This window comes from Podarcis vaucheri, assembly GCF_965113315.1.
Source record: "Podarcis vaucheri genome assembly, chromosome: 5".
Classification (NCBI taxonomy): Eukaryota; Metazoa; Chordata; class Lepidosauria; order Squamata; family Lacertidae; genus Podarcis; species Podarcis vaucheri.
In genome coordinates, this window is record NC_138763.1 from 62052140 (window position 1) to 62065496 (window position 13357).

The following is a 13357-nucleotide window of genomic DNA, read 5'->3' on the forward strand; positions in this document are numbered from 1 at the left end:
GCTCATTAGTATATTATTTACCCACAATACTTACAAGCTTTCCTTCTTCCTATTTGGGAATGTTTACAGCAGTGAAACTTGAAAAGGCTCCATCTTGTTTGCAATTCATTTGTACTGCAAACTTGTGACTGTGGTACGTAGAGAAAACAAAGTCACCCGGTAGTCTTAAAATATTTATTAATTAAAAAAAAGTTAAAATATTTGTTTATACAAAGATGAGACTAATCTCATGCAAACTCTTCGCATACAGTAAAAATAACTCAAATATTAGTAGGATGGATTTACAAAATAACTTCTTTATAGTAGCTTTTTAATAGAGAAGTGCTGCGCTGTTCAGTGTGCTTGGAGCACCATCCAGAATAATTTACTTACAAAGCCATTTCTTATCTTTTTTTAAAAAAAGATTTATACATTGTTCTATGGGGAAAGGTGCCAAGATTTTCACACTCTTCACTATGGTTAACAATTAATACCTTATTACTACTACTACCCATAAAACTAGACTTAGACCTATGAACATTGAGTAATGATATCCTCAGTACCACTGAACCTTGGGACCATTGATGTTTAATGTACAAAGCTGCCCAAACATTGCTGTGCAGCAGATTCCTAAGCGCCTTTACTAGGAAGTAAGGTCCAGGGAGCTCAAGGGTTCCATACTTCCAAGTAAGGATGCATAGGAGTACAGCCGTAGATATTTTTTCTTAAATGGTTAAAGAAAAAAAAAGTATTGAGATCATTATGGATGGCATCTGCTTCTGCTTAATTACAAATCACATCGGATTTAGAATTTGTGTATATTACAAGTAATTTGCATAATTAAAACAATTAAGGGACTGACATATCATGGTAATTAGAAATGCATCAAACTTGAATGTTGTACAAAAGAGAGCTTCAATATGAAACATTAAGTCTCTGAGAATGAAGTATCCTACAGATTCCTGCACAACAGTCTTGGACATACTTGCACCGAACCTTCCTCTGTGCACAGATGGCAATTTGGGTTGTCTGGCTTTCCTCTAAATTGCTCGGATCCAAAACTCAAAACGGTGACACAAAATGCATGCCATTCATTTCTTCCGCTGTAGATGCCACAGTATTTGACTTGCGTTCTTTTCTGCGTGTCTCCTTTTTATCTCATTTTCCGTAGCCGTATCCTGTTCTCTTTGTCTCTCTTTTTAAGGATAAGTATGAATTGGTTGAAAAAATGCTCCTGGTCTTTCTTCTTCTGAACAAGCCGAAACCGCTGATCTGTGCCATATTTCTCTGCAAATTCCTTAAATGTTGTCCTGGGGAGCAGGTGGGGGAAACCAACATAAGCTACATTTTCACAAAGCTCTTTGTTTGTCAACATATATATTCTAATTCTTTGGCCCTTCATTATATGTTCACCTTTCTGCATTAAACTCATTCTTAATGTGTCTTGTCATTGTCAGTAATGTTGGAAGTAGAAATGTGAAAGCCAAAATGTTGAAGTCTCATTGATCTACCCAACTTCTCATCCCAAGCCATTATTTTCATTCTGCAGAATGTAGACATACTTATCGATTGCAGGAAGCTTGATTAATAATTAGTTCACTGTGGACCATCCACAGTAATTGGATAGGATTCTCAAAAATTAAGAATGTAAATTCTTCTTTAGCTTCAGCCTGCCAATCGAAAGGATGTGACCCACATAATTTTAGTTGGAGTTAACAACACTATAAAAATTTACAAGGCGAAGACTTTTGTCAGACTCCATTTAATGAAATGCCTTTTGACTCCAAACTGAGAAATGGGGATTGGATCTATTTATTTTATTTTATTGCCATGGACCCTTAGAAGGAACAAATCAGAGGCATAAATCTAGCATAGATGAATGGGGAATTTGCTCGATTAAATATACATTAGTGTGATTTTAACATATGGAAACTGAAATATTCGCTTATATTTGTGTTCCAAAAGGTTTAATTTTGTATTAAGGTCTTTCCTGTGATCTGCTCCCTGGCTATGAAAGCTAGCCATGCCTGAGCTTCAGTCTCGGTTCTCTTTGGATTCCCCTCCCTCCTTTATTTTATGTGTCTCTGTGTTGCCTGAGGGACTATAAGTGGGAGACCTTTATGGGAGACCTTGCAAAGGAAGTTCTTTGGCTGCCATATTCGGAGCCAGGGAGGAATTTGCCAGCAGATTAATTGGGTCTGTCTGAAGGCCTTGCCACCTTCATAGCAATTGTCACAACTTACTGGTGGATAAGGGATTGGGTTGGCTCACTGGACAGGAAGTGGCCCTACCCTGCTCCACACTATCAGAGTATCCCCTTAGTGAGATTCTGGGGGAGGGGCTCCTTGTCCTTGTTGGGGGCTGATGGGTCATAGCACCCCAAACAGTGACCGTGGCAGGTTGCGCTGGTTTGATGCATGTGGGACAGCCCTTAACCTTGGTCAACCATCAACCAGCAGTCGAACTGGTTGATTTCAGGATACATACCCAACGCCTACACCAAAACCTGTTCATATCTGTAATCAATAAAACTGTGGCCTGTTTACACCCCAATACTGCTGTCCTGTTTTACTGCCATTTCTGTTATGTGCAGCCTCCACCTGCTCGTGGATTCACTGTGCCTGGGGCTGCAAAAGCTGTGCTATATAGGATTGAAGCTAATTGCTTCAGGCTCAGGGCAGAATAGGTACAGGGCACACAGAGACAGAACCCACAGAGGTGATTGTGTTTGTACAGAACCCCTATGTTGCTTTTCATGAAGTTGAGCCCCTAGTTAACTCTTATCACTTTAATCCTGGGGTAGGTGCAGTGACCATAAATACTGCAGCAGCTCCCAGAGAGTTTTGTTCTTATAAAATGAACACAAATCTGCTCCTGCCCTTCTTGTCTAGCTATCACATTATTCTGGAGTGTTTTCTGTTAGATTGCCAAAGGAATACTTTTACTCATACTATCAACAGAAGCTGCAACTATATTGTTTATATCGGTATCTGACGGCATGCACAATTCTTTAAAATGCTAGTTAAGAGACAACCTTCATGTTTTATTCTTTATATTTGTAATATGAAGCTTCATTATCATAAAGAATCTATCTTGATGATTTGCAAATTCCGTTAAGAGAATCACATTTTTTCACGAAGGGATTCTCAACAGCTTTTATGGAAAACAGCTTAGGAGAAGCAAGTAAGCAACCATTCAAAATCTTACATTTATTGTACAGTACTGACGATAAATTCTTATGTGGAAATAATTTGGGTTTTCTCAAAAAGCCGGCAAAGGAAACGCTTTACTGATTTTGCATTATAAACACACTCTTGTACTTATACAAACTGCAAGCACTAATCACATCTGCAATTGGGTTCCTTAGTCAAAAGCATAATGAACTACTGCAATGGATTTTTAACAAGTTGTTTAGTATGATATGATAAAAGCTACGGATCAAATCATCAATTTTAACATATGACTATGAAGATCTCAATCAGCACATTGGCTCTGATACTTAGTGCACCAATATATGAACATTTTGTGACTATGGACATCAAACACTACATCTAATATAAAATATACACCTCATGTACATAATCTATAGAGATGCTACTGGCTATAAAGTTTCGATCTTCCTGCATGGTTGAGTTGAGAACTGAAGGAAAGGAGAATTGGTGAAGACTAGCACTGAACTGACATTTCAAGATTGTCAAAAGTTCAGCCTGAATTTGGGGAGAGGTACAGCTTACTGGAACACCCACACAGTTCCAGTTGGCAGGTGAACATCTGGGAGATATTTTGGGGGGAAAAATGGCTACCACAAAATGGCACCCACCAGCAGAATTTAATGGCCTATGAATGAAGTCGTGGGAAGGAACATAGGAAGCTGCCTGAGACTGAGTCGGGCTCATTGGTCCAGTTAGCTTGTTTTCACTGCCTGGAAGTAGCTCTCCAGGATCTCAGACAGGTCTCCCCACTCCTACCTGGAGATATTGGGGATTGAACTTGGGACATTCTGCATGCAAGACAGATGCTCTACCACTGAGCTAGGGCCCTTCCTTATGAAATGGCTCAGGACATGTGACCTAGTTCAGAGGGGCTATAGTGGGCACCATATAACAGGATTTTGAGGTTTCAGATGCAGTTTGCCATAAAAGTTTTGAAGTTTGCCTATAAATGTGAATTGAATCAAATTTCTCCTCATCCTTAACCACACCTTAGCTTCTAGTTCAAGGTGCACTAAGCACAGCTACTGTGCAAAAGCTTTAAACTATAATGGGGCTTCCTCAGATCTGCCTGGAGTTACAGGGCTTGCTGCATTGTATCTAGTGCTTCAAATTTGAAACAACAATATTCACATTCAGCACTGCATAGATTTCTAGGCAAAACAAGCATAACCCAATTCTAGTCAGTGTCTAAGATTCTTAAATAAGACCAATGCCAGAAAATAGTTCCATACCGTGGTGATAATTTAGATTCCTCCAGAAGCTTCTTAAACTCTTCTTTGGCTAGCAGTAACTTATTTTTCTTTTCCTTGTATTCTTCTCTTATTCTGGTCTTGACAAACTGTTCAAATATCTTAGGTGGAGAATAATAATAATAAGAAGGTTACACATTATTAAATTTGCTAAGTTGGTTGGTGAAGTTCATATTGGCTTCTAGAACAAGGGTGGTGAACCTGTGGTCCTTCAGATGTTGCAGGACAACAACTCCTGTCACTGCTGACCACTAGCCTGATAGACGTCAGAGTGCACAGCTTAACCATCCCTGTTCTACAAACAAAGCATGGTTCTGAAGTACATCTCCTTTCAATCATTGGAGAATGGGGACTAACATGAAAGTGTTTCAAAGAGAAACCATTGCATGAGAACCTCATTCAATTTTGTCTATGGAGAGTTGTTTTAATCTGCACCCACCCATACACCCACACCAAAAAGCAACAGTATATAGTATAATAACCAATGTATTGTTATTAGCATGACTATAGTCCTATGCAGTGTCCTGAGAGTGAGCTAGCCTCAGTGCAGCTTACTTTTGACTTCATTAGCTGAACCAGTAACTCATATTGAGCTCTAACAAAACATCTTCATCTAGTTCAGGCACCCCCAACCTTTGGCCCTCCAGATGTTTTGGACTACAATTCCCATCATTCCTGACCACTGGTCCTGTTAGCTAGGGATCTTGGGAGTTGTAGGCCAAAACATCTAGAGGGCCGCAGGTTGGGGGTGTCTGATCTAGTTGTCTGAAACACAACCTTTAACTTTTGATTAGAAATGCAAACAATCTTGCAAGGCACTAGCTGTTGGTGTGATGTAGGAACCCCAGATGTCATCTTTCCTTTTCCTTTGGAAAATGTCCCAGAGCTGCACACATTTACATTCCCCCTCCACTATACCACTGATCAGCAACATCTGAATCAACTCTTGAAATTGTTTGTTCTAACTCCAGGGATTTCACAACAGCTTCTGGGAGTTTAATCAGGGAAGGTTTCAAGACAAAGTTTGTGGTTCAGCAGTTGAATTCAGGTTGGACGAGGTCCTGAGTTCAGTTTAGGGTGTGCATTTGGAACAAGTTTGTTTTTTAAATGGATGAATGAGATCTTTTTAGTCCATTTGTTACAAGCTGAACCCAAATGTGCAAGCAACTCAAAATGTGAAGCTATGGATTTGGTGCCATTTGGTGTCATCTTTGCTATTTTCTTCTTGTTTCAATGGATGGAGTGCTAGGGGAAAGCAGGAGGTGGGGAACTGGCTTATTCTGTAGGCATCATAAGAATGCTTGAACATATGAAGATTTTGCTGCATCAGGTCAGTGGCTCATCTAGCTTGGCATCCTGTTCTCACCATGCCTAATTAGTTGCCTATGGGAAGCCCACAAGCAGGGCCTGAATGCAACAACATGCTCCCCTCATTACACTCTGATAATCTGATGTTATTTTCTTAGCCTGTGTTTTGGGGCAAAATAATGATATAAAATATGGAAGTTATTGACAGTGGAAGAGAATCTGGTTCTCTTGTTGGAATCAATGGGAATCAACAGAAATTGGAATGGCAAAAAAGAACCAACACTATGAGAAAGCAAAAGGAAGTTTTCCATCATGAAAATGAATAGAGCAACAAAACTGTTGCTGACATCACACACCCCTAGTTCAGTTCCCAGCAGTTCTAATCAAGAGGATCTAGGTGTCAGACTTTAGGGGGAAACTCTGCAGGAGGCCTTAAATAACTGTTGCTGGTTGGATCATACAGCACTGGGCTCAATGAACTAATGTTTGGCTCTGTTTCATAAGTTCATAAAGGGAGTTTGGCAAATTGCTGGTGGGCATGTAAATGAAGCAATGCTATACTTTTTGATGGCACCTAATAGTAATTGATTTGACAGGTAATATCTGCCTGCAAAGGGAAATTGCTTCACAAAGACAATTTTACTTCTGTGTGCCTTAGTACTCCTAGTGTATGTTCCCCAAGGCTCACGATATCATTTCTTTTACATCTGTAGAGTAATCATTGTTAATCTGCTGTGACCTTTTCACAGTAATTGATCTGTGAGATGAGATGAAATACCAATAAAACAAGAGAAAGTTCAATTCACAATCCAATTCTGATCCACTTAGTTCCAGGGTAACTGGCTTTCTGTGGAAAGATTGGAGAGGAAGTAGCCTGATGGTTGTTCTAGCAAATGTAAACCCGAGGCTCTTTGGGCAGGACTGGAGTCACCATCTATGTATGGTATGGCATGTAGCTGAATGTTGTAGCTAATTAGATGTTAAATAACAGTAGACTGTTGGGCCTGAACCACAAGCCGAAGGCTAACGAAGCAGTTTTCTGGTTAATTGCAGCACCATGATTCATGACTTGCTTGGTTCATGCACTGGCATAACAAATTGAAAAAACCATTGGTCTAGAAGGCTCATTGCAAGATTCATTGAAGTGACTCAAGTGAGCACATTTGCAAGTGGAGTAATTTGAGGGCTGGCACTTAGATTCTAACTTGACTGGGAGCTACCACAGATGAGCAGCAGAGCTCATATTTTCCATGCAGAAGGTCCCAGGTTCAGTCCCAGGCATCCAGGTAAAGCTGAGAAAGGTTTCTGCCTGAAAAGTTGGAAACCTCCTGCCAGCCACTGTAGACAATGCTAAGCTGCATGGACCAATGATCTGACTTGGTATAAAGCAGGCACATGTGCTCATCATATGGTGCATATTTTAGGGAGAAAGGAGCATGTGCTGAATGGGAATTACAGAAATGTAGCTCAACTCAACTGATTTAGAATAGCCTATTTTTATATTTCATACCAACAAATGATGTCCTCCTCCCCATCCAACTACGGGTAATGGGCAAATGGAAGCAGGCTTCAGTCCAAGTATCCCTATCTGCACATGAAAACTGCACATGGAAACATGTATGTGATTTCCCAATCCAGCAGCTATGATGCACATTTAGCCTTGCAAATAAATTGCACCTGTACTGATTAACACTTTAGGAATGGGGTGGTGGTAATTTTGGACTTCCCCCAGTCAGCTCTCCCTGCAAACTGCCTTATTGGCATATCTATGCTTCTTCGACCAGGGCCATGCATGCACAGCTGGATCATAGCCATTCTCTTCTGAGAACAGCAATAAACAAACTATTTTCTGTTAGTAGAGCAAGGATGTCTTTTAATTATTTTTACTGAACCCATCTCAGGTTCTTTTTTAAAAAACAACACCACATTAATGTACTTTCCTTTTGACTGTTCTTGAGACTGCCAAAGAATAATATGATAAGGGGCCCACTTTAATAGTTACAGGAAAAAGCTTTCCATGAGGTCAAAAATAGATGACCACATTAAGTTAAAATTGATAAGTGGCTCATTATCCCAGCACCCGAGCCCCTAAATGCAATGCTATTTCTAGACCCCAAATCCACTCATTTGTTGAATATTTTGCTGTCGGGAATGTAGCTTCATTGTGGGCAGAGAGGAAAGCCATCTGTTGGGACATAACAATCAATAAATAATTGCGAAACGGCAATGCAGCATGGGGATTTGAATTTAATCAAAAGAAGCCCATTCCTCTCAAGGGAGCTGCGCCTAGTTATTTGCTCCGTTAGCAAACAAATTCTTGTGAAAGTTCAACATCTGACTCGCTGGCCTTTCATACAACGGAGAGATAATATGAGAACAGACCTTTCTCTGTTCATCGACAGGCCCTTCCAATAGACGAAGTGATAAACCTGCCCTTTTCAAAGCCCTTATCTACTTAGGGGAAGAGGCCACATCAATAATACAACACATAATTTGCCAAATAGTTTTTCATTTTTAAATATAATCGGTTTAATCAAGTATTATTGAGCTAAGTGGGAGCCTGGATGTAGCAGGGTTTAGTCCTGTCTCCAAGGTTATTTAGCCCCATGCTGAGGTTGCACACATTCTCTAGGCCCCTCCCATGTGGTAAGATGGTGAACTGCATCAGCAGGGAGTCTGTTGTATCTGTGGAGACTCCTTGCATGATTTGGAACTCCCACTGCAGAGATTCACTTTCATCAGATAAGGGACCCAGAGAATCACCATAACATCAAAGGTAGTGGGCTAAGCAAAAATAACTGCAGCTCTGTGTTCCCTTGTAGCTCAAGATATGTTTGAAAAAGATTCTCTTCTACCTGCAATCCAGAACATCAATTAGAATGTCAGAATTCTAATGCATAATGTGTCAATTGACTTAGTTAGTAGGAGGCCACCTCTCACCCACATTCTAATGGAACACAACTATGGCTCTGAACAACCCACAAATATTTTGCATCCTAATTCAGGCATGAAGGTTTAGCCACAAAATCTAGTGTTCTAGCTTTCACCTGTCTCTAATTTTAACTTGTGTAGTGCTTATTTGTACGAAGAGTTGCTAAAGGTGAGATGATCAATCCTGCAATAAATGTTAATCTTTCCAGTTGACCAAAAGGAGGACATTTTTAACACTTCATAAAATTTCCTTCTCTGCAATTTGATTACCCTCTTTTACTAGTAGGAACACAATTTTAATCTTCTATATAAAGAAGAACTGAAAATTGCTTTTCATAGTCATTTTCCTTGAGTACGTAATATATTCCACAAATGAGACCCATGTCACCAATGTTTCAAAGCTAATATCTATAGTAGAAGCTTTATCGACTGTTCATTAAGCAATTTTACTATATCATGTACATGCTTGATAAATGAAAGGCGCAATAAAGCTTGATTGACTAGGCACGGTCTAGACTGTGCCCTTGCTTAAATCACTGAAACAGAATACAGTGTTCCCCTTGCTGTATAAAACTGTCTTCTAAGTGCATTGTTAGGTTACAGTTTCAAATTCCCAGTTATAATTTTACCCTAAAAATGGTAGCCATTCTTTGCTAAAAGCAAACACATTTTAGGTATGGCTCACTATGGATCACTATGCAAGGTGCTCAGTCTCCTCATGAGTTTGAGGTCAAAGGTCTGAAGCAGGAAGCCTTCTAAATTCATGGGGGTTCCTTTTAGGATTTTGAACTTCTGCACCAGCATTTTTTAATTACACTGGGAGCTTCAAAGGTAGACGGGGGTCTCCACTCAGTGGCATTGAATGGGTTACCAGCATCCGGGGCTGCGTGGGAAGGAAATGGATGGAGTACGCATGCACATTCAACTGCTTAATGGTGTCTGCATCACCCAGGAGATCGCAGCCACACAGATAAGAAAAGAAGAGTCGTTCTGTTGCCTGGAAAGGTCACTTCCTGGCTCTCATGGAGAAGCCATTTTCAATGGAGCCCAGCAACAGAAGTGTACAGCTCTATTGAGGCAGCACCAAATGGTACCGCCCTTCATCCACAAATCTCAGGGCAGTTCACATCATTTGTAAACTGGAGATTCTGATCACCAGGAAGTGATATAATTTAAAGGACTGCTTATCTATTTGTTTCGGCTATAATAGTGACCTAAAGTACAAAATGTGGCTACTTTGCTAACCTTAAACATTGCAATAGTCCTTTGAATCATAAGGAAATAGTGTGATGCCCTCATTATTTTTCTTGTTGGCACAGAATAAGGCCTATACTGGCTTGGACTTATAGAAGCTAGCGTGAATCAGAATTTATTTAGTAGAAAAGACTAGAATGCATACCCAAGTTGAACAACCAGGAGACTGTCTTCCAGACCACATTCTCGCATGAGTCATGTGACCCATGCAAGATCGTGCCCCCCCAAAGTGTTTTTCCAGTGCAAGATTGCAGCACCCAAAATGGCTGCCATGCTGTCACATAAAAAAAGGGGATATCCCAGTTTTCCTGGGACAGTTGAAGGATATGCAGAATGTCCATGGCAGGTAAAGTATGAGGAATGATGCACTAATTCAGTAGATCAAAGATTGAAACTAGCCAACTGTTTATCTTTTGTCCATCATGAATTCCGCAGAAATGGATGGACTTCCCTGTTTCAACTTTCCTTTGCATGTCTGCTTATATTTTCAGTTTGCCTCTTTCTGAAAGATATTCATCGCCCATTTCCCTCACTTTATGTTTACAACATGGAAGCAAGGACCCATTTGTTTTCTGATGCCCATTTTTATACCATAGTTATTTCAGGTATGTCATTGTCATGTTCTTTAAAAGAGTAACGCAAATTGGCTCAGGCACTCTGAACTGTCGGGGGAGGCATGCATTGTTATAAAACTTTAAACTCACCTGTTTGCGTTCTTCTGAGTTGAGTAGGAGATAACGTGGATCAAATACTATTTTGTGTAACTCTTTTTCCCATGTGGAAAATGCAGAGACCTGAAGGAAGATATGAATGGAAGATATATAAACAATTTTCTGAAGGTTTTGGAACTAACCTGGCTGTAAATTCAATTTCTGAGTGAGAAAACAGAACACTGCAAGAATGCCACAAGCTACAGCATTTGCCATGATCTAACTTATTCAAGAAACAGAATAAATCTTAATCAAGGGAACTGGGATTAAGAGGAGAACTGGCTGTGAGAACAGAATGGAAAATGTATGATGCAGGAATGAAGAACAGCAAAAAAACCCAACATGTTTGAAGGAATGATCAATACCATAGGAAACAGATCAGAAATCGATATGACACAACTATAACTGTTTCATGGTGTCCCTCACCTACTCTTTTAACCAGGAATTTTAATTCAGAAATTATCTTATTCCTCAAATTCATTTCATTCAGCTTTCAAGTTTTCTTCTTTTGTAATGGTCCTCTAAATACTTGTTACCGATAGGTTTTGTAAGTTTGCTTTGGGTCAGTTTTCCAGAAGTGACTAATAAAAGCAGATGCAAATCATGATGATGATGATGATGATAGATCTATTTGAATCAGCTTTCAGATCAGGCTTAGGCTGAGTAGAAACTGGGATGAGCTAGCTCACTATTTTTATTTAACAGGATTTATATACTGATTAATCATCCAAAACTTATTGGTTCACATAAACCTGTATAAAATTACTAAAGAAAGTAATTGTTCCTCATTAGGTAATTCATGCATGTAATTCATCCTGCTTTGCTTATTCTTTAGCAGTTGGGGTCCATAAAAACAAAACACAAACCAAATCTACAGTAGGGCAAAACCTTAATGAAACCAAAGTGTCATAAAACAGTGAATAAGCTTTAGAGTTCTCCAGAACTCTTCATTGGTCTAGATGCTTCACTGGATCTTGCTTGCATAGTTATGAGACACATGTAGCTCTTTCAAGGCTGGGTCCTTCTGGTCTCACTCTGTAATAATGGTCCCCTTTTGTCTGTCTCCATATCTGTACCTATCTGCCAACATCAGAATACAATGTGAGCCAGTATAACATAAAACAGGTACTGGGGCAGTCTTAGGGAAGCCAAATAGACTATGTTGATATTGAATCTTGCTCTAATTGGCCTTCCAATCAGGGGAGAAACTTAGGTCAAACATGTTGGGAATCTCCTATAGGAGATCATTGCTCTTTAGGCTGAAGGCTTGTGTGAAAAATTTACTCAAAGGGCAAGATCCATGATTGTGCCAGCAAATACAACAATACTCCCTTTCCTCCCCTTCCCTTGTGTCCCCAATTTCTCTCCAGGGGGTTCCCCAGCCCTGTAGAGAAAGGGAATGTTTAGATAAGCATAAGTCTGTTGCATAGGCAAGACACCATGATTTAACACCCAAAGTGTTAAACCTAACAAAACTTTATCATTTCCACTGAAATACAAAAGTTGGTAGAAATAAGAACAATTTTCAGATATTTATGTCCCATAATGGATTGGATTATTCTGTTCTAACCTGTCCTATTCAATGCGCTTCTTCATAATGAATAGAACATACTCTTAGAATCATTAAAAAATTGTCCAGTAGCATCTTAGAGACCAACTAAGTTCTGGGTATAAGCTTTCGTGTGCATGCACACTTCTTCAGATACACTGAAACAGAAGTCACCAGACCCTTATATATAGTGGGAGGGTGGGGTTTTTCTCAGGAGGGTAGTAGGAGATGGGTGATTGACTCAGTGGGTATGGTAAACCTGTTGACGACTGTAATTAGTCCTACTTACTGGTAGTTGGTCTCTAAGGTGCTAGTGGACAATTTTTATTTATTTATTTTGACTGCGTCAGACCAACACGGCTACCTACCTGAATCTTAGAATCATATCATTAGAAACATGTCAACCATGGGATGTGGAATTAGTTAGATCAAGTCTAAGTCAGACACGGTTTTGTGTGTAATGGAATGTAATTAAACATGTTTCCATTGGGTACCTGAACTGTTATTCAAAGACCTAAAATCAGGCAATAAGAAAGATTATAAGCTCTCTGGGCACAGATTACATTTATATCGTGTCCTTTACATCATGTAGCCTTTTGTACAACAAATGGAAGCAACGTAACATCATTCAACAGTGATAAATGTTGATAGGAAAGCAATATTAAAAAGCATTTATAGAAGCGGTAGGAATCATGAGATGATTGCAACATACTGTTACAAATCTTGAGTTTATATTGTGTTCTCATAATCTGCTGGAATCAAGCCAGTCCAACCTTATTTCTTACCCCTCTTTCCAGAAGCATATCTCTGAAATGGGTAATACGTTCTTCCAATGGAAGTATAATCTGATCTTCAGAGGCTTTCACGTTTTTCTCTTCGACCTTCTCTAGCCCAGCGTTCTCAGGATCTTCCAGTCTTAAATAATGCAAGTAATATGCAGGATGGAATAAATTTTTAACGCTCAATTATCTTTAAAAACTCAGCAGGAACTAGAAAAATAAAAGCAGCAACTTGTTGCACAGAGTGTTCTTGTATTAACTTATTTTTGTCTAAGTGTAAAGATATGCTGCTAGTGTGTTCTTCACCTCATTCTTTAGCGGCATTAAAAACAGACTTTCCTAACCTGGTGCCCTCCAAATATTTTGAGCTACAGTTCTCATCAAC

At 39.5% G+C, this 13357-nt stretch overlaps 1 protein-coding gene across 2 annotated transcripts in view; it reads right to left on the reverse strand.

Annotated features, from left to right (window-relative positions):
* Positions 1-237: 237 nt before the first annotated feature.
* Positions 238-13357, reverse strand: part of TCERG1L (transcription elongation regulator 1 like) — a 185531-nt gene continuing 172411 nt past the window's right edge. For both annotated transcript variants that reach the window (XM_082222900.1, XM_082222899.1), the window contains exons 10-13: positions 12979-13108; positions 10639-10728; positions 4424-4542; positions 238-1289 (exon numbers count right to left, since the gene is read on the reverse strand). In XM_082222900.1, coding sequence (XP_082079026.1) covers positions 1133-1289; positions 4424-4542; positions 10639-10728; positions 12979-13108 — 496 coding nt within the window. In that variant the 3' untranslated portion in view covers positions 238-1132. The remainder of the gene's footprint in view (positions 1290-4423; positions 4543-10638; positions 10729-12978; positions 13109-13357) is intronic.